This window comes from Oncorhynchus nerka, linkage group LG14 (assembly GCF_034236695.1).
Source record: "Oncorhynchus nerka isolate Pitt River linkage group LG14, Oner_Uvic_2.0, whole genome shotgun sequence".
Classification (NCBI taxonomy): Eukaryota; Metazoa; Chordata; class Actinopteri; order Salmoniformes; family Salmonidae; genus Oncorhynchus; species Oncorhynchus nerka.
In genome coordinates this window covers 68,246,232-68,267,675 of record NC_088409.1, presented here as the reverse complement: position 1 = coordinate 68,267,675, position 21,444 = coordinate 68,246,232, and the positions used below count along the sequence as shown (strand labels likewise).

At 44.5% G+C, this 21,444-nt stretch overlaps 1 protein-coding gene across 1 annotated transcript in view; it reads left to right on the top strand.

Moving 5' to 3' along the window:
* The window catches only part of LOC115141275 (protocadherin-16-like), an 85,637-nt gene extending 67,043 nt beyond the window's left edge, over positions 1–18,594 (top strand). Inside the window, exons 20-27 of the mRNA XM_065027217.1 lie at positions 10,076–10,189; positions 12,454–12,665; positions 13,344–13,495; positions 13,791–13,921; positions 14,819–15,105; positions 15,401–16,068; positions 16,191–16,377; positions 16,661–18,594. Coding sequence (XP_064883289.1) covers positions 10,076–10,189; positions 12,454–12,665; positions 13,344–13,495; positions 13,791–13,921; positions 14,819–15,105; positions 15,401–16,068; positions 16,191–16,377; positions 16,661–18,592 — 3,683 coding nt within the window. The 3' untranslated portion in view covers positions 18,593–18,594. The remainder of the gene's footprint in view (positions 1–10,075; positions 10,190–12,453; positions 12,666–13,343; positions 13,496–13,790; positions 13,922–14,818; positions 15,106–15,400; positions 16,069–16,190; positions 16,378–16,660) is intronic.
* The last annotated feature ends 2,850 nt before the right edge of the window (positions 18,595–21,444 follow it).

Here is a 21,444-nt window from a genome sequence, read left to right as displayed (position 1 = left end):
AGTGTGATAGTGAGGTGTGTGTTTAGAACACAGTGTGATAGTGAGTGTGTGTTTAGAACACAGTGTGATAGTGAGGTGTGTGTGTTTAGAACACAGTGTGATAGTGAGTGTGTGTTTTAGAACACAGTGTGATAGTGAGGTGTGTGTTTAGAACACAGTGTGATAGTGAGGTGTGTGTTTAGAACACAGTGTGATAGTGAGGTGTGTGTTTAGAACACAGTGTGATAGTGAGGTGTGTGTTTTAGAACACAGTGTGATAGTGAGGTGTGTGTTTAGAACACAGTGTGATAGTGAGGTGTGTGTGTTAGAACACAGTGTGATAGTGAGGTGTGTGTTTTAGAACACAGTGTGATAGTGAGGTGTGTGTTTAGAACACATTGTGATAGTGAGGTGTGTGTTTAGAACACAGTTTGATAGTGAGGTGTGTGTTTAGAACACAGTGTGATAGTGAGGTGTGTGTGTTTAGAACACAGTGTGATAGTGAGGTGTGTGTTTAGAACACAGTGTGATAGTGAGTGTGTGTTTAGAACACAGTGTGATAGTGTGTGTTTTAGAACACAGTGTGATAGTGAGGTGTGTGTGTTTAGAACACAGTGTGATAGTGAGGTGTGTGTTTAGAACACAGTGTGATAGTGAGGTGTGTGTGTTTAGAACACAGTGTGATAGTGAGGTGTGTGTGTTTAGAACACAGTGTGATAGTGAGGTGTGTGTGTGTTTAGAACACAGTGTGATAGTGAGGTGTGTGTGTTAGAACACAGTGTGATAGTGAGGTGTGTGTTTAGAACACAGTGTGATAGTGAGGTGTGTGTGTTTAGAACACAGTGTGATAGTGAGGTGTGTGTTTAGAACACAGTGTGATAGTGAGGTGTGTGTTTAGAACACAGTGTGATAGTGAGGTGTGTTTAGAACACAGTGTGATAGTGAGGTGTGTGTTTAGAACACAGTGTGATAGTGAGGTGTGTGTTTAGAACACAGTGTGATAGTGAGGTGTGTGTTTAGAACACAGTGTGATAGTGAGGTGTGTGTTTAGAACACAGTGTGATAGTGAGAGGTGTGTGTGTGTTTAGAACACAGTGTGATAGTGAGGTGTGTGTTTAGAACACAGTGTGATAGTGAGGTGTGTGTTTAGAACACAGTGTGATAGTGAGGTGTGTGTGTTTAGAACACAGTGTGATAGTGAGGTGTGTGTGTTTAGAACACAGTGTGATAGTGAGGTGTGTGTTTAGAACACAGTGTGATAGTGAGGTGTGTGTGTTTAGAACACAGTGTGATAGTGAGGTGTGTGTTTAGAACACAGTGTGATAGTGAGGTGTGTGTTTTAGAACACAGTGTGATAGTGAGGTGTGTGTTTTAGAACACAGTGTGATAGTGAGGTGTGTGTTTAGAACACAGTGTGATAGTGAGGTGTGTGTTTTAGAACACAGTGTGATAGTGAGGTGTGTGTTTAGAACACAGTGTGATAGTGAGGTGTGTGTTTAGAACACAGTGTGATAGTGAGGTGTGTGTTTTTAGAACACAGTGTGATAGTGAGGTGTGTGTGTTAGAACACAGTGTGATAGTGAGGTGTGTTTTTAGAACACAGTGTGATAGTGAGGTGTGTGTTTAGAACACAGTGTGATAGTGAGGTGTGTGTGTTAGAACACAGTGTGATAGTGAGGTGTGTGTGTTTAGAACACAGTGTGATAGTGAGGTGTGTGTTTTAGAACACAGTGTGATAGTGAGGTGTGTGTTTTTAGAACACAGTGTGATAGTGAGGTGTGTGTGTTTAGAACACAGTGTGATAGTGAGGTGTGTGTTTAGAACACAGTGTGATAGTGAGGTGTGTGTGTTTAGAACACAGTGTGATAGTGAGGTGTGTGTTTTAGAACACAGTGTGATAGTGAGATGTGTGTTTAGAACACAGTGTGATAGTGAGGTGTGTGTTTAGAACACAGTGTGATAGTGAGGTGTGTGTTTAGAACACAGTGTGATAGTGAGGTGTGTGTTTAGAACACAGTGTGATAGTGAGGTGTGTGTTTAGAACACAGTGTGATAGTGAGTGTGTGTTTTTAGAACACAGTGTGATAGTGAGGTGTGTGTGTTTAGAACACAGTGTGATAGTGAGGTGAGTGTGTTTTAGAACACAGTGTGATAGTGAGGTGTGTGTTTAGAACACAGTGTGATAGTGAGGTGTGTGTTTTAGAACACAGTGTGATAGTGAGGTGTGTGTTTAGAACACAGTGTGATAGTGAGGTGTGTGTTTAGAACACAGTGTGATAGTGAGGTGTGTGTGTTTAGAACACAGTGTGATAGTGAGGTGTGTGTGTTTAGAACACAGTGTGATAGTGAGAACACAGTGTGTGTTTAGAACACAGTGTGATAGTGAGGTGTGTGTTTAGAACACAGTGTGATAGTGAGGTGTGTGTTTTTAGAACACAGTGTGATAGTGAGGTGTGTGTGTTTAGAACACAGTGTGATAGTGAGTGTGTGTTTAGAACACAGTGTGATAGTGAGGTGTGTGTTTTTAGAACACAGTGTGATAGTGAGGTGTGTGTTTAGAACACAGTGTGATAGTGAGGTGTGTGTTTTAGAACACAGTGTGATAGTGAGGTGTGTGTTTAGAACACAGTGTGATAGTGAGTGTGTGTTTAGAACACAGTGTGATAGTGAGTGGTGTGTGTGTTTAGAATACAGTGTGATAGTGAGGTGTGTTTTAGAACACAGTGTGATAGTGAGTGTGTGTTTAGAACACAGTGTGATAGTGAGGTGTGTGTTTAGAACACAGTGTGATAGTGAGGTGTGTGTTTAGAACACAGTGTGATAGTGAGGTGTGTGTTTAGAACACAGTGTGATAGTGAGGTGTGTGTGTTTAGAACACAGTGTGATAGTGAGGTGTGTGTTTAGAACACAGTGTGATAGTGAGGTGTGTGTTTAGAACACAGTGTGATAGTGAGGTGTGTGTGTTTAGAACACAGTGTGATAGTGAGGTGTGTGTGTTTAGAACACAGTGTGATAGTGAGTGTGTGTGTTTAGAACACAGTGTGATAGTGAGGTGTGTGTGTATAGAACACAGTGTGATAGTGAGGTGTGTGTTTAGAACACAGTGTGATAGTGAGGTGTGTGTTTAGAACACAGTGTGATAGTGAGGTGTGTGTGTTTAGAACACAGTGTGATAGTGAGGTGTGTGTTTAGAACACAGTGTGATAGTGAGGTGTGTGTTTTAGAACACAGTGTGATAGTGAGGTGTGTGTTTAGAACACAGTGTGATAGTGAGGTGTGTGTTTAGAACACAGTGTGATAGTGAGGTGTGTGTGTGTTTAGAACACAGTGTGATAGTGAGGTGTGTGTGTGTGTTTAGAACACAGTGTGATAGTGAGGTGTGTGTGTTTAGAACACAGTGTGATAGTGAGGTGTGTGTGTTTAGAACACAGTGTGATAGTGAGTGTGTGTGTTTTAGAACACAGTGTGATAGTGAGGTGTGTGTTTTTAGAACACAGTGTGATAGTGAGGTGTGTGTGTTTAGAACACAGTGTGATAGTGAGGTGTGTGTTTAGAACACAGTGTGATAGTGAGGTGTGTGTGTTTTAGAACACAGTGTGATAGTGAGGTGTGTGTTTTTAGAACACAGTGTGTGATAGTGAGGTGTGTGTTTAGAACACAGTGTGATAGTGAGGTGTGTGTTTAGAACACAGTGTGATAGTGAGGTGTGTGTTTAGAACACAGTGTGATAGTGAGGTGTGTGTTTAGAACACAGTGTGATAGTGAGGTGTGTGTTTAGAACACAGTGTGATAGTGAGTGTGTGTGTTTAGAACACAGTGTGATAGTGAGGTGTGTGTGTTTAGAACACAGTGTGATAGTGAGGTGTGTGTGTTTAGAACACAGTGTGATAGTGAGGTGTGTGTATAGAACACAGTGTGATAGTGAGGTGTGTGTTTAGAACACAGTGTGATAGTGAGGTGTGTGTTTAGAACACAGTGTGATAGTGAGGTGTGTGTTTAGAACACAGTGTGATAGTGAGGTGTGTGTTTAGAACACAGTGTGATAGTGAGGTGTGTGTGTTAGAACACAGTGTGATAGTGAGGTGTGTGTTTAGAACACAGTGTGATAGTGAGGTGTGTGTGTTTAGAACACAGTGTGATAGTGAGGTGTGTGTGTATAGAACACAGTGTGATAGTGAGGTGTGTGTGTTTAGAACACAGTGTGATAGTGAGGTGTGTGTGTTTAGAACACAGTGTGATAGTGAGAGGTGTGTGTGTGTTTAGAACACAGTGTGATAGTGAGGTGTGTGTGTATAGAACACAGTGTGATAGTGAGGTGTGTGTTTAGAACACAGTGTGATAGTGAGGTGTGTGTGTGTTTAGAACGCAATGTGATAGTGAGGTGTGTGTGTTTAGAACACAGTGTGATAGTGAGATGTGTGTTTAGAACACAGTGTGATAGTGAGGTGTGTGTTTAGAACACAGTGTGATAGTGAGGTGTGTGTTTAGAACACAGTGTGATAGTGAGGTGTGTGTTTAGAACACAGTGTGATAGTGAGGTGTGTGTTTAGAACACAGTGTGATAGTGAGGTGTGTGTTTAGAACACAGTGTGATAGTGAGTGGTGTGTGTGTTTAGAATACAGTGTGATAGTGAGGTGTGTCTTTAGAACACAGTGTGATAGTGAGGTGTGTGTTTAGAACACAGGGTGATAGTGAGGTGTGTGTGTTTAGAACACAGTGTGATAGTGAGGTGTGTGTTTAGAACACAGTGTGATAGTGAGGTGTGTGTTTAGAACAGTGTGATAGTGAGGTGTGTGTGTTTAGAACACAGTGTGATAGTGAGGTGTGTGTTTTAGAACACAGTGTGATAGTGAGGTGTGTGTTTAGAACACAGTGTGATAGTGAGGTGTGTGTGTTTAGAACACAGTGTGATAGTGAGGTGTGTGTTTAGAACACAGTGTGATAGTGAGGTGTGTGTGTTTAGAACACAGTGTGATAGTGAGGTGTGTGTGTATAGAACACAGTGTGATAGTGAGGTGTGTGTTTAGAACACAGTGTGATAGTGAGGTGTGTGTTTAGAACACAGTGTGATAGTGAGGTGTGTGTGTTTAGAACACAGTGTGATAGTGAGGTGTGTGTTTAGAACACAGTGTGATAGTGAGGTGTGTGTGTTTAGAACACAGTGTGATAGTGAGGTGTGTGTTTAGAACACAGTGTGATAGTGAGGTGTGTGTTTAGAACACAGTGTGATAGTGAGGTGTGTGTGTTAGAACACAGTGTGATAGTGAGGTGTGTGTGTTTAGAACACAGTGTGATAGTGAGGTGTGTGTTTAGAACACAGTGTGATAGTGAGGTGTGTGTGTGTTTAGAACACAGTGTGATAGTGAGGTGTGTGTGTTTAGAACACAGTGTGATAGTGAGGTGTGTGTGTGTGTTTAGAACACAGTGTGATAGTGAGGTGTGTGTGTATAGAACACAGTGTGATAGTGAGGTGTGTGTTTAGAACACAGTGTGATAGTGAGGTGTGTGTGTTTTAGAACACAGTGTGATAGTGAGGTGTGTGTGTTTAGAACACAGTGTGATAGTGAGGTGTGTGTGTTTAGAACACAGTGTGTTAGTGAGGTGTGTGTTTAGAACACAGTGTGATAGTGAGAGGTGTGTGTTTAGAACACAGTGTGTTAGTGAGGTGTGTGTTTAGAACACAGTGTGATAGTGAGGTGTGTGTTTAGAACACAGTGTGATAGTGAGGTGTGTGTTTAGAACACAGTGTGATAGTGAGGTGTGTGTGTGTTTAGAATACAGTGTGATAGTGAGGTGTGTCTTTAGAACACAGTGTGATAGTGAGGTGTGTGTTTAGAACACAGTGTGATAGTGAGTGTGTGTGTTTAGAACACAGTGTGATAGTGAGGTGTGTGTTTAGAACACAGTGTGATAGTGAGGTGTGTGTTTAGAACACAGTGTGATAGTGAGGTGTGTGTTTAGAACACAGTGTGATAGTGAGGTGTGTGTGTGTTTAGAACACAGTGTGATAGTGAGGTGTGTGTTTAGAACACAGTGTGATAGTGAGGTGTGTTTGGAACACAGTGTGATAGTGAGGTGTGTGTTTAGAACACAGTGTGATAGTGAGGTGTGTGTTTAGAACACAGTGTGATAGTGAGGTGTGTGTTTAGAACACAGTGTGATAGTGAGGTGTGTGTTTAGAACACAGTGTGATAGTGAGAGGTGTGTGTGTTTAGAACACAGTGTGATAGTGAGGTGTGTGTTTAGAACACAGTGTGATAGTGAGGTGTGTGTGTGTTTAGAACACAGTGTGATAGTGAGGTGTGTGTTTAGAACACAGTGTGATAGTGAGGTGTGTTTGGAACACAGTGTGATAGTGAGGTGTGTGTTTGGAACACAGGGTGATAGTGAGGTGTGTGTGTTTAGAACACAGTGTGATAGTGAGGTGTGTGTGTTTAGAACACAGTGTGATAGTGAGGTGTGTGTTTAGAACACAGTGTGATAGTGAGGTGTGTGTTTAGAACACAGTGTGATAGTGAGGTGTGTGTTTAGAACACAGTGTGATAGTGAGGTGTGTGTGTTTAGAACACAGTGTGATAGTGAGGTGTGTGTTTAGAACACAGTGTGATAGTGAGGTGTGTGTTTAGAACACAGTGTGATAGTGAGGTGTGTGTGTTTAGAACACAGTGTGATAGTGAGGTGTGTGTGTTAGAACACAGTGTGATAGTGAGGTGTGTGTTTAGAACACAGTGTGATAGTGAGGTGTGTGTTTAGAACACAGTGTGATAGTGAGGTGTGTGTGTTTAGAACACAGTGTGATAGTGAGGTGTGTGTTTAGAACACAGTGTGATAGTGAGGTGTGTGTGTTTAGAACACAGTGTGATAGTGAGGTGTGTGTTTAGAACACAGTGTGATAGTGAGGTGTGTGTGTTTAGAACACAGTGTGATAGTGAGGTGTGTGTGTATAGAACACAGTGTGATAGTGAGGTGTGTGTGTTTAGAACACAGTGTGATAGTGAGGTGTGTGTGTTTAGAACACAGTGTGATAGTGAGAGGTGTGTGTGTGTTTAGAACACAGTGTGATAGTGAGGTGTGTGTGTATAGAACACAGTGTGATAGTGAGGTGTGTGTTTAGAACACAGTGTGATAGTGAGGTGTGTGTGTGTTTAGAACGCAATGTGATAGTGAGGTGTGTGTGTTTAGAACACAGTGTGATAGTGAGATGTGTGTTTAGAACACAGTGTGATAGTGAGGTGTGTTTTAGTGTGATAGTGAGGTGTGTGTTTAGAACACAGTGTGATAGTGAGGTGTGTGTTTAGAACACAGTGTGATAGTGAGGTGTGTGTTTAGAACACAGTGTGATAGTGAGGTGTGTGTTTAGAACACAGTGTGATAGTGAGTGGTGTGTGTGTTTAGAATACAGTGTGATAGTGAGGTGTGTCTTTAGAACACAGTGTGATAGTGAGGTGTGTGTTTAGAACACAGGGTGATAGTGAGGTGTGTGTGTTTAGAACACAGTGTGATAGTGAGGTGTGTGTTTAGAACACAGTGTGATAGTGAGGTGTGTGTTTAGAACAGTGTGATAGTGAGGTGTGTGTGTTTAGAACACAGTGTGATAGTGAGGTGTGTGTTTAGAACACAGTGTGATAGTGAGGTGTGTGTTTAGAACACAGTGTGATAGTGAGGTGTGTGTGTATAGAACACAGTGTGATAGTGAGGTGTGTGTGTATAGAACACAGTGTGATAGTGAGGTGTGTGTGTTTAGAACACAGTGTGATAGTGAGGTGTGTGTGTATAGAACACAGTGTGATAGTGAGGTGTGTGTTTAGAACACAGTGTGATAGTGAGGTGTGTGTTTAGAACACAGTGTGATAGTGAGGTGTGTGTTTAGAACACAGTGTGATAGTGAGGTGTGTGTTTAGAACACAGTGTGATAGTGAGGTGTGTGTGAACACAGTGTGATAGTGAGGTGTGTGTTTAGAACACAGTGTGATAGTGAGGTGTGTGTTATAGAACACAGTGTGATAGTGAGGTGTGTGTGTATAGAACACAGTGTGATGTGATGTGTGTATAGAACACAGTGTGATAGTGAGGTGTGTGTGTTTAGAACACAGTGTGATAGTGAGGTGTGTGTGTATAGAACACAGTGTGATAGTGAGGTGTGTGTGTTTAGAACACAGTGTGATAGTGAGGTGTGTGTGTTTAGAACACAGTGTGATAGTGAGGTGTGTGTGTGTTTAGAACACAGTGTGATAGTGAGGTGTGTGTGTATAGAACACAGTGTGATAGTGAGGTGTGTGTTTAGAACACAGTGTGATAGTGAGGTGTGTGTGTGTTTAGAACGCAATGTGATAGTGAGGTGTGTGTGTTTAGAACACAGTGTGATAGTGAGATGTGTGTTTAGAACACAGTGTGATAGTGAGGTGTGTGTTTAGAACACAGTGTGATAGTGAGGTGTGTTTAGAACACAGTGTGATAGTGAGGTGTGTGTTTAGAACACAGTGTGATAGTGAGGTGTGTGTTTAGAACACAGTGTGATAGTGAGGTGTGTGTTTAGAACACAGTGTGATAGTGAGGTGTGCGTGTGTTTATAATACAGTGTGATAGTGAGGTGTGTCTTTAGAACACAGTGTGATAGTGAGGTGTGTGTTTAGAACACAGTGTGATAGTGAGGTGTGTGTTTAGAACACAGTGTGATAGTGAGGTGTGTGTTTAGAACAGTGTGATAGTGAGGTGTGTGTGTTTAGAACACAGTGTGATAGTGAGAGGTGTGTGTGTGTTTAGAACACAGTGTGATAGTGAGGTGTGTGTTTAGAACACAGTGTGATAGTGAGGTGTGTGTTTGGAACACAGTGTGATAGTGAGGTGTGTGTTTAGAACACAGTGTGATAGTGAGGTGTGTGTTTAGAACACAGTGTGATAGTGAGGTGTTTGTGTTTAGAACACAGTGTGATAGTGAGAGGTGTGTTTAGAACACAGTGTGATAGTGAGAGGTGTGTGTGTTTAGAACACAGTGTGATAGTGAGGTGTGTGTTTAGAACACAGTGTGATAGTGAGAGGTGTGTGTGTGTGTGTTTAGAACACATTGTGATAGTGAGGTGTGTGTTTAGAACACAGTGTGATAGTGAGGTGTTTGTGTTTAGAACACAGTGTGATAGTGAGAGGTGTGTTTAGAACACAGTGTGATAGTGAGAGGTGTGTGTGTTTAGAACACAGTGTGATAGTGAGGTGTGTGTTTGGAACACAGTGTGATAGTGAGGTGTGTGTTTGGAACACAGGGTGATAGTGAGGTGTGTGTGTTTAGAACACAGTGTGATAGTGAGGTGTGTGTTTAGAACACAGTGTGATAGTGAGGTGTGTGTTTAGAACACAGTGTGATAGTGAGGTGTGTGTTTAGAACACAGTGTGATAGTGAGAGGTGTGTTTAGAACACAGTGTGATAGTGAGGTGTGTGTGTTTAGAACACAGTGTGATAGTGAGGTGTGTGTTTAGAACACAGTGTGATAGTGAGGTGTGTGTTTAGAACACAGTGTGATAGTGAGGTGTGTGTTTAGAACACAGTGTGATAGTGAGGTGTGTGTGTTTAGGACACAGTGTGATAGTGAGGTGTGTGTTTAGAACACAGTGTGATAGTGAGAGGTGTGTTTAGAACACAGTGTGATATTGAGGTTTGTGTGTTTAGAACACAGTGTGATAGTGAGGTGTGTGTTTAGAACACAGTGTGATAGTGAGGTGTGTGTTTAGAACACAGTGTGATAGTGAGAGGTGTGTGTGTGTTTAGAACACAGTGTGATAGTGAGGTGTGTGTGTTTAGGACACAGTGTGATAGTGAGGTGTGTGTGTTTAGGACACAGTGTGATAGTGAGAGGTGTGTGTGTTTAGAACACAGTGTGATAGTGAGGTGTGTGTTTAGAACACAGTGTGATAGTGAGGTGTGTGTGTTTAGGACACAGTGTGATAGTGAGAGGTGTGTGTGTTTAGAACACAGTGTGATAGTGAGGTGTGTGTTTAGAACACAGTGTGATAGTGAGGTGTGTGTTTAGAACACAGTGTGATAGTGAGGTGTGTGTGTATAGAACACAGGGTGATAGTGAGGTGTGTGTTGTCCTCCTCCAGGTACCACCGTGGTGCAGACTCAGGCCCAGTACCCTGATGGATCCCGTAGTGGGATCAGTTACAGCATCTTCAGTGGCAACACCCTACTCTCCTTTGGAATCAGCTCCTCCACTGGTAAGCTGCTGGGGTGGGATATTATATAAAACCCATTTTGACAAAAAGTGTGTTAACACATTTTACACTCCACAAAACCCTCACAAGGAATAGGAGAAGGATGAATATCCATTGCCCAATTGGTTCTCAGTCCCTAGTTATTGTTCTAACCAGGTGAGATATGTCCTAGTTATTGTTCTAACCAGGTGAGATCTGTCCTAGTTATTGTTGTAACCAGGTGAGATATGTCCTAGTTATTGTTCTAACCAGGTGAGATCTGTCCTAGTTATTGTTGTAACCAGGTGAGATCTGTCCTAGTTATTGTTCTAACCAGGTGAGATCTGTCCTAGTTATTGTTGTAACCAGGTGAGATATGTCCTAGTTATTGTTCTAACCAGGTGAGATCTGTCCTAGTTATTGTTGTAACCAGGTGAGATCTGTCCTAGTTATTGTTGTAACCAGGTGAGATCTGTCCTAGTTATTGTTGTAACCAGGTGAGATCTGTCCTAGTTATTGTTGTAACCAGGTGAGATCTGTCCTAGTTATTGTTGTAACCAGGTGAGATATGTCCTAGTTATTGTTGTAACCAGGTGAGATCTGTCCTAGTTATTGTTGTAACCAGGTGAGATATGTCCTAGTTATTGTTGTAACCAGGTGAGATATGTCCTAGTTATTGTTGTAACCAGGTGAGATCTGTCCTAGTTATTGTTGTAACCAGGTGAGATCTGTCCTAGTTATTGTTCTAACCAGGTGAGATCTGTCCTAGTTATTGTTCTAACCAGGTGAGATCTGTCCCTGTTATTGTTGTAACCAGGTGAGATATGTCCTAGTTATTGTTCTAACCAGGTGAGATCTGTCCTAGTTATTGTTGTAACCAGGTGAGATCTGTCCTAGTTATTGTTGTAACCAGGTGAGATCTGTCCTAGTTATTGTTGTAACCAGGTGAGATCTGTCCTAGTTATTGTTCTAACCAGGTGAGATCTGTCCTAGTTATTGTTCTAACCAGGTGAGATCTGTCCTAGTTATTGTTGTAACCAGGTGAGATCTGTCCTAGTTATTGTTGTAACCAGGTGAGATCTGTCCTAGTTATTGTTGTAACCAGGTGAGATCTGTCCTAGTTATTGTTGTAACCAGGTGAGATCTGTCCTAGTTATTGTTGTAACCAGGTGAGATCTGTCCTAGTTATTGTTGTAACCAGGTGAGATCTGTCCTAGTTATTGTTGTAACCAGGTGAGATATGTCCTAGTTATTGTTGTAACCAGGTGAGATCTGTCCTAGTTATTGTTGTAACCAGGTGAGATATGTCCTAGTTATTGTTGTAACCAGGTGAGATATGTCCTAGTTATTGTTGTAACCAGGTGAGATCTGTCCTAGTTATTGTTGTAACCAGGTGAGATCTGTCCTAGTTATTGTTCTAACCAGGTGAGATCTGTCCTAGTTATTGTTCTAACCAGGTGAGATCTGTCCTAGTTATTGTTGTAACCAGGTGAGATATGTCCTAGTTATTGTTCTAACCAGGTGAGATCTGTCCTAGTTATTGTTGTAACCAGGTGAGATCTGTCCTAGTTATTGTTGTAACCAGGTGAGATCTGTCCTAGTTATTGTTGTAACCAGGTGAGATCTGTCCTAGTTATTGTTCTAACCAGGTGAGATCTGTCCTAGTTATTGTTCTAACCAGGTGAGATCTGTCCTAGTTATTGTTGTAACCAGGTGAGATCTGTCCTAGTTATTGTTGTAACCAGGTGAGATCTGTCCTAGTTATTGTTGTAACCAGGTGAGATCTGTCCTAGTTATTGTTGTAACCAGGTGAGATCTGTCCTAGTTATTGTTGTAACCAGGTGAGATCTGTCCTAGTTATTGTTGTAACCAGGTGAGATATGTCTAGTTATTGTTGTAACCAGGTGAGATCTGTCCTAGTTATTGTTGTAACCAGGTGAGATCTGTCCTAGTTATTGTTGTAACCAGGTGAGATCTGTCCTAGTTATTGTTGTAACCAGGTGAGATCTGTCCTAGTTATTGTTGTAACCAGGTGAGATCTGTCCTAGTTATTGTTGTAACCAGGTGAGATATGTCCTAGTTATTGTTGTAACCAGGTGACATCTGTGCTAGTTATTGTTGTAACCAGGTGAGATCTGTCCTAGTTATTGTTGTAACCAGGTGAGATCTGTCCTAGTTATTGTTGTAACCAGGTGAGATCTGTCCTAGTTATTGTTCTAACCAGGTGAGATCTGTCCTAGTTATTGTTCTAACCAGGTGAGATATGTGCTTGTTATTGTTCTAACCAGGTGAGATCTGGGTACAGAGCTCCATGGGGCTGGATTATGAGGAGTCCCCTAGACTCCGCCTAGTGGTGAAGGCTGAAACTGCATCCTCCAGTTCCTTCATGGCGGTCAACCTGATCCTTCAGGACGTCAATGACAACCTGCCGCGCTTCCAGCTGCAGAACTATGTAGCCTACATACGAGAGGCACAGGGATATCATTTTCCTATCATACAGGTAGGTACACTAACGAGCATGCATGCATGCACACACACACACACACACACACACACACACACACACACACACACACCTGTATTATGCTTGACTGTGGATGGAGTGTTAGGTTGTGGGCTAGAAGATGCTCAGACAGTAGAGAAGACCTGGAACGTTTCAGTGCTGCTGTGATAGTTCTGAGAGGTGACAGTCTGTTCCTGTCCCTATAAGGCAGTGTGTTTTCAACGTCCCTGTTGAGTATATATACTATGCTGTATGAAACCACGGCCATATAGAACCCTTTTATAAACTCTGGTTCCACTGTTCCAAGTCCCATATTCATTACCAGGTTCTGTTACTGTTCCACAGCTGTTGTAAATCCGTTCTTTGTTTTGATTGATTTCCTCTCTAACCTCTGATCTTGTGACTTCCTGTCTGTCCCCAGGTGTTGGCAGATTATTATTATTTTTGATATTTTTTTGTATTGCTTTCAAAAACAAAACAACATTCAAAACAATGAACAGCAAATGAAGGCTGAACAACAGCCAATGACAGAAAAATCCACGTTAAAACAGATTGGAAATGGCTAACCATAAACACAAGTACACTTTGCTTTTAAGACAAAAGAAAACCAGTGATATCAGAAGACTGATTTTTTTGTTTTGATTTTCTTTCTGACTTCCTGTCTGTCCAATGCAGGTGGTGGCTGATGACCTAGACCAGGGCCAGAATGGTCAGGTGACCTACAGCCTGAGGTCGTCGTCTCTCAGCGGCCTGTTCAAGATCGACTCGCTGACCGGAAGCATCACCACCGCCGCTATCATGGACCGAGAGATCTGGACACAAACCAAGTGAGGTGCAGGGCCTTGGGATGTGGTTGTGAGAGTGTGTGAGTGTATGTGTATGTGTGTGTTTGTTCACAATGGGCCTGACATGTGGTTTCCCTCAGTGGGCTAACCCTTGTTTTCAATCTATAAATACTCTCCCTGTTCCTGTACTCTCTCTATGTATTGGAATCTATATTTCTGTCATGCTCTGGGAAACAACAGGTTCTGATGTAAGACAGTAGGAGAATGAAACCTGAAACATAAAAGATAAGAACTAAACTCCAACTGACAGTTTATTTTTTCATCTCCATGGCATCAGGCTGGTTGTTACGGCGACGGACCGGGGCACACCACGATTGGCCGGCTCGGCGACCCTCACGGTGATCATCGTGGACCTCAACGACAACAGTCCTACAATCCCTCTGCCGCGTGAGATCAGAGTACCAGAGAGTAAGTCAATGACCCACAGGTCTCAACTGCAGACCCCCCCCCCCCATCAGACACTTCAGGCAGGCTAAAGCAAACACTCGAAGTATTGAGATGATTTGAAATACTGTATTTGAACCCAACTGACACCCTATTCACTATGTAGGGCACTACTTTTGACCAAGGGGTGTATATATCAAGAATCTCAGACATTTGAGACACAGTCAATTTAACAGTGAACCTTTAGTCCAGAGATCTTATCCCTGATCCTTACTCATTCTCTCTCTAGCAGCACTCAGCAGTTCTCAGTGATAAAACTGACCTTTTTATGAGTCGTTCTGAAGCCAAGTTCCCCTCTGTTCATATCCTGCTGTACATCTGAAGTCTACAGTTTCTTGCATAAAATATCCAATTCAGAAAGAAAAGAAATCAGAAGTCTGCAATATATTCCTATTAAGCAACGTGATGTAATAGGATATGTTATGAGGTAGGAGCTAGTTCTAGGGCTATAATGTTGTTCCCATATAACAATCTCACAAGCCCTGTTTTCTCTCTCTCAATTCAATAGGAATTCAAGGTGCTTTATTGGCATGGGAAACATATGTTTACATTGCCAAAGCAAGTGAAATAGATAATAAACACAAGTGAAACAAACAATAAAAAAAATGTATCTCTCTCTCCGTAAGTTCTCTCTCTCTCTCTCTCCGTAAGTTCTCTCTCTCTCTCTCTCTCCGTAAGTTCTCTCTCTCTCTCTCTCTCCGTAAGTTCTCTCTCTCTCTCTCTCTCCGTAAGTTCTCTCTCTCTCTCTCTCTCTCCTCCCTTCCATCTCCCTCATTCTCTCTCCGTAAGTTCTCTCTCTCTCTCTCTCCTCCCTTCCATCTCCCTCATTCTCTCTCCCTCCAATTTCCCCTCTCCCTCCAGACACTCCGGTTGGCTCGGTAATAACCCAGGTGACAGGAAATGACGTGGACTCAGGCCCCGCCCTGTCCTACACCCTCCACCTGGACCTGTCTTCCCAGGGCGTATTTGGGATCCACCGCTACGGGGGCGGGGTGTCTCTGACCGCCCCTCTGGACTACGAGGAGAAGACCTGGTACACGCTGACTGTCAGGGCTACTGACTCCAAACACCAGACTGAAGCTAACCTCACCATACTGGTGGAGGATGTCAATGATAACGCTCCTACGTTCACACAGGATCTTTACCAGGTAGTCTATCCTCTAACCGGCCTCCACTAGCCTTTGGAAGATCTGCGTTTGTGTTGGCAGGCATTTGTGTAATGATGCCATAAGAGACAATGAGAATTTGATCAGATTTAGCTGAATTATTATATGTACATGCAGATCAATAATGATGCCATGTGTGTATGTATGTATCGATCTTCCTCATTTAGTTTACTAAGACAGATACCTGATACCATTAACCATTAACCTGCCTGTCCAACATGCCTCAATTATTCTGGGTACATCCCTGAATACACCCGGTCATGTTTGTGTTTTCCAGATGACTCTGGCAGAGCACTCCCCAGCTGGCAGTGCAGTTGTCACTGTGACAGCCACGGACCGCGACTCTGGGGAGAACGGCCGCGTCACCTACAGAGTGATGTCATCAACCCGGGACATCTTCTACATCGACCCCAGCAATGGTACCCTGTTCATCACCCAGCAGGCAGAGTTTGACTCTGAAAACCCTTCTATCCTGGTGGTAATAGAGTCCAGAGACATGGGAACACCAGCCCTCTCCTCCATCGCTACTGTACAGGTCCAGGTGACTGACGTCAATGACAACGCGCCCGTCTTCCACCAATCAGAGTACAGAGCCACGGTGTCGGAGGATGGCCTTCCGGGCGCCACCATCCTGACCCTGGAGGCGACCGACGGCGACGCGTCACGCGACAACTGCGGCTTCGACTTCACCATAGCCAGCGGAAACTCAGGCAATGCCTTCCAAATCGAGAGCAGCGTACGCTTCCTGGAAGGACGGGGCTTCCAGACGGTAGGCAGCGTGGTATTGACCGGTGAGGGGCTGGACTTCGAGGCAGTGTCTAGTTACAACCTGACCGTGGTCGTGTCGGACCGTGGCGTGCCCCAGAGGAGCTCGGCTGTCTCTGCGCTGATCAGTGTGACGGATACTAATGACAACCCTCCGGCGTTCAGCAGGGCAGAGTACAGGTACTTTGGTACTTTGTTGTTTGTTAGATGTCCTTAATTACTCTTTACATGTGTTTGCACTGGGGGACCAAATGTCATGTTTTAAGGAAAAGCGATTGACAAAACCCCCTTGAACCCTGCAGTGTGGTGCTGAGTGAAGGAACAGCCGCAGGGACTGAAGTCCTCAGCCTGTCTGCAACAGACCCAGACTCCTCGGCAGTAGGGAAGGTGCAGTACCTGATCAGCTCTGGGGATGAGACGGGTATGTTCCAGGTAGACCGCTGGACCGGAGCCCTGAGGCTGCAGAGACCACTGGAAAATGAGAGACAGGTACCATGGAACTTCTGGCTTGGGATGTGCCCAAAATGGCACCCTATTTCCTATATAGTGCACTACTTTTTTAAAGAGCCCTATGGGCCCAGGTCAAAACTAGTGCACTATATAGGAAATAGTTTGACATAGAAAAGATTGGATTAGTCGTTGGTTATCCACCTGTTTGTATATTCTGCTGCTGGCAATTCATTTCCCTTCAGTGATTAAGAAAGTATTAATCTCTCTCTTTATCTCTCCATCTCACTCTCTCTCTGCTGTCTCCCTCTCTTCCTCCTACTAGGCATCCCATGTGATCATTGTGCAGGCGTCAGATGGACAGGGTCACTATGCGCTGGCTCCAGTCACTGTGGAGGTGAAGGACATTAATGACAACAGACCTTACTTCCCCCTGCCTGTCCTCACCGCCAGCATCAGAGAGAACCAGCCTCACAACACCCTTGTCACCATGCTGCACGCCATCGACCAGGACACGGGAGTCTTCGGACAGCTGAGGTACTACATGTTGGACAAGACTGGAGAGGGGAAAGACGCCTTCCTGGTCAACCAGACGTCAGGCGAGGTCCGGACTCGCTTCACCTTCGACTTTGAGAAAGTCAACTTGTTCAACTTTGTAGCTCTGGCCATGGACGCAGGGAACTTCTCTGCCACGGTGACCGTCCAGGTGTACGTGACAGGGGAGGATGAGTACGACCCTGTGTTCTCCGACCCAGAGTTCTCCTTCTTAGTTCCTGAGGGGTCGAAGAAGGGCCAGAGCATTGGTCAGGTGACAGCCAGAGACGAGGACGAGGGAGTGGACGGGATTGTTCTGTACTCCCTAGCTGACCCCTCGCCCTACTTCCAGGTCAATGCATCGACGGGCGTGGTTTTCCTGAAGATGGACAGCCACGTCCATCATCTGAGCAGGTCCAAGAGGGAGGTCCGTGTGATGAACCTTGACCTGAAGGCCCACAGCCCTCTGGAGACATCCCGTGTGGCCACCGCTCGCCTCACCGTTGACGTAACACACACCTCCTTTGGCGTGGCATCGGACATGAACCTGCTGCTGGTCAGTGTGATCGCTGTGTCCCTGGGAGCCATCCTCATCCTCATCTTCATCGCCATGGCTCTGTTCTGTGTGAGACTGAGACGTCAGAGGAAGGAGCAGCAGAGTCGCTGCAGACCTCCAGCCTCTCCCGGCCACGGCACGATGCTGCACAAACTAGAGGAGACTAAAGTCACTGGCACCGACCGGAGCGACCGCATCTACCACCAGGCCTTACCAGGGTACACTTCTGACCAAACTGGGAGTGGTGTGGGAGGGCCATACCCCCGCGGGGGCTCCCTGGACCCATCCCACTCCAGCGGGCGTGGCTCGGCAGAGGCGGCAGAAGACGATGAGATCCGGATGATCAACGAGTACCCCCGTGTCTCCTCCATCTCTTCGTCCATGCAGGAACACATCTCAGCCCGCGGGCCAGACTCTGGTATCCAGCAGGACGCTGACCAGCTGTCTGACGTCTCCTGTGAGCCCAACATGGACGCCAACCAGTGGTTCAAGGCCAAGAAGCTGGCCAGTCTCAGTGGGACTCTGCTGGCTGGCCAGGTGCCTGTCTACAGGGAGGATGGTGGAGGTTATCTGGGGGTAGGGAGGGGGCTGAACATCTCCCACCCTAAAGACTATGCCTTCCCAGTGGATGGTAAACCCGCTGTGGACGGCTCCCTCACAGCCATAGTGGCCAGTGACGAGGAGCTGAGGGGTAGTTATAACTGGGACTACCTGCTGGACTGGTGCCCACAGTTCCAGCCATTAGCAAGCGTCTTCACGGAGATAGCGAGGTTAAAGGATGAGACGGCCCCTCCTAACCCTCGCAGACCGCTCCAGCACAAAGCCAAGGTGGACCCCAAACCCCCTCGCATTGACCCCCCGCCCCTAATCACCTCCATAGCCCACCCCGGGGCGAAGACAGTCCCGGTCAAGCCTGCCCCCGTTAAGCCCTCTGTGGGGAGGTCCTCCTTCCCCCATCTGGCCTCCCTACGGAGGTCCCCCATCAGTCACGAGGGCTCCCCCTCCTCAGTAGCCATGTCCCCCAGCTTCTCCCCCTCCCTGTCCCCCCTGGCCGCCCGCTCCCCGGCCATCACACCTTTCGGCGTCACCCAGGGCCCCTCAGCCTCCATGATCAGCACCACTGAACACAGCATGGAGCACAGTGAAGAGGCCGAGATGAGGATATAGACTATAGACTCACAGATGAGGATATAGACTCTGTAGACTGAGGAGGAAATAGACTCTGTAGACTGAAATTAAGATATAGACTCTATTGACTAACAGATGAGGATATAGATTCTATCGACTCACAGATGAGGATATAGACTCTATTGACTAACAGATGAGGATATAGACTCTATTGACTAACAGATGAGGATATAGACTATCGACTCACAGATGAGGATACAGACTGTAGACTGAGATGAGGATATAGACTCTGTAGATTCTGAGGTACTAGAGATTGGAAGACTGATACTGAGTTATTGTTCCTCAAAAGACAGAGGTGATGAATCAATTGACACCCTATTTAGGTTGCAGGGTGGTACCCCTCCTAATGTGTAATGGTCACAGTCTGGTGTCAATAGACTGTTTCGTACAGTGTACCTTCCATTCTGGCCAGAACAGAGTGTGGTTAAGTACTGTAGTTAAATAATGAAGTAACTCTCAAATGGGCTCAAAAGGTGGTAGCTGCATCATCAACTAATGGGACTCTCAAACTGAACCAGAATCAAAACTGAGGCGAAAATGGATGTTGCCTTTTCCTCTTCCCTCTATCCAATCAGTGTCAAGAGAACAAAACTACCCAGGATTTGCACATTCTAATGGGGAGCCAGGATGTCAATATTCTGTAGAAGATATTTTTATACTGACTTTGGTTTCTGACTAGAAATGGCACTAATTCTGTGCCAGAAGGCTGCTATAGCCTCAGAATATATTTCCATATGTGTATATTCCTAGCTATGTAACAGTATGTGTGAACTCCATGTTTGTTCTATTTTATGTACTTAACCATTGTGTTCTTGGAACGAAAAAAAGCTCTATATTTCTATTAGTGTGATTGATTGGGGGATATGCTGTCATTTCTTGTAAATATTTATTACGGAGGAGCGAAAAAAGAGCTTGCGTTGCTGGAAGAACATGATACCAGTATCAATACAGTGTTTGGTCAAGAAGCTTTCAAAAATAATCTGCTGAAGTGTTGGATCCCTCTCATACTAATTCAGTGTGCCATATGTGTGTCTCCCAAATGGCACCTATTGCCTATATAGTGCACTACCTGGTCAAAAGTAGTGCACTATAAAGGGAATAGGGTTCCATTCGGGATGTAAACACAGTTTTTTGAGTCTTGTTTGAAAGGATCAGTCATGTCCTGAGCACGTTCCTTTGTTTCTTCCTCCAGTCTAGTTTAGGTGAACTTGACACCGATTGATCGTGTCCTTTTTTTCAGGTGTCTTTGCTGTGATTTTAATCACGATGAGCCGTACAGGTCTACTTGGTATTCTAGTGGCATAGTAGACCCAGACAAGGGCAGAACCACTCAGACACAGACAGGGGAGGTCCGAAACATCACAGAGACCAGCTGCAATATAACTACAAGGTTGCCAGCAGTAGAACAAAGGAAAATAAAACAAATGTCATGTATGTCAACAGACAGGTCCAGTTGTTATTGTCGTGGCAGTCGAACCATCCAGACAGACAGGTCCAGTTGTTATTGTCGTGGCAGTCTTATCATCCAGACAGACAGGTCCAGTTGTTATTGTCGTGGCAGTCTTATCATCCAGACAGACAAGTCTAGTTGTTATTGTAGTGGCAGTCTTACCATCCAGACAGACAGGTCCAGTTGTTATTGTAGTGGCAGTCTTACCATCCAGACAGACAGGTCCAGTTGTTATTGTCGTGGCAGTCTTATCATCCAGACAGACAAGTCTAGTTGTTATTGTAGTGGCAGTCTTACCATCCAGACAGACAGGTCCAGTTGTTATTGTCGTGGCAGTCTTATCATCCAGACAGACAAGTCTAGTTGTTATTGTAGTGGCAGTCTTACCATCCAGACAGACAGGTCCAGTTGTTATTGTAGTGGCAGTCTTACCATCCAGACAGACAGGTCCAGTTGTTATTGTCGTGGCAGTCTTATCATCCAGACAGACAAGTCTAGTTGTTATTGTAGTGGCAGTCTTATCATCCAGACAGACAAGTGTAGTTGTTATTGTAGTGGCAGTCGAACCGTCCAGACAGACAGGCGGGTTGTTATTGTAGTGGCAGTCGAACCATCCAGACAGACAAGTCTAGTTGTTATTGTAGTGGCAGTCTTACCATCCAGACAGACAGGTCTAGTTGTTATTGTAGTGGTAGTGGAACCATCCAGACAGACAAGTCTAGTTGTTATTGTAGTGGTAGTGGAACCATCCAGACAGACAGGTCTAGTTGTTATTGTAGTGGTAGTGGAACCATCCAAACAGACAAGTCTAGTTGTTATTGTAGTGGTAGTGGAACCGTCCAGACAGACAAGTCTAGTTGTTATTGTAGTGGTAGTGGAACCGTCCAGACAGACAAGTCTAGTTGTTATTGTAGTGGTAGTGGAACCATCCAGACAGACAAGTCTAGTTGTTATTGTAGTGGTAGTCGAACCATCCAGACAGACAAGTCTAGTTGTTATTGTAGTGGTAGTGGAACCATCCAGACAGACAAGTCTAGTTGTTATTGTAGTGGTAGTCGAACCATCCAGACAGACAGAAGACAAAACAGCTGACATGAGGTTTGAGTAGGGGTTGTGTGTGATCTGTGAGGTTTGAATTCTCCCCAGGATTTTTTAACAAGGTGGTGCTGCTGAGTACGGTGGGGTAAACCAATTTATTTTTTATTTTATATATATATATATATATATATATATATATATATATATATATATATATATAGTGACACAGCCAGTACACATTGTGGCGCAGCGCCCCGCTTACATTCTTTGTGGACAACCCTGAGGTTTGAGTAGGGGTTGTGTGTGTACCTCTTGAGGTTTGAGTAGGGGTTGTGTGTGTACC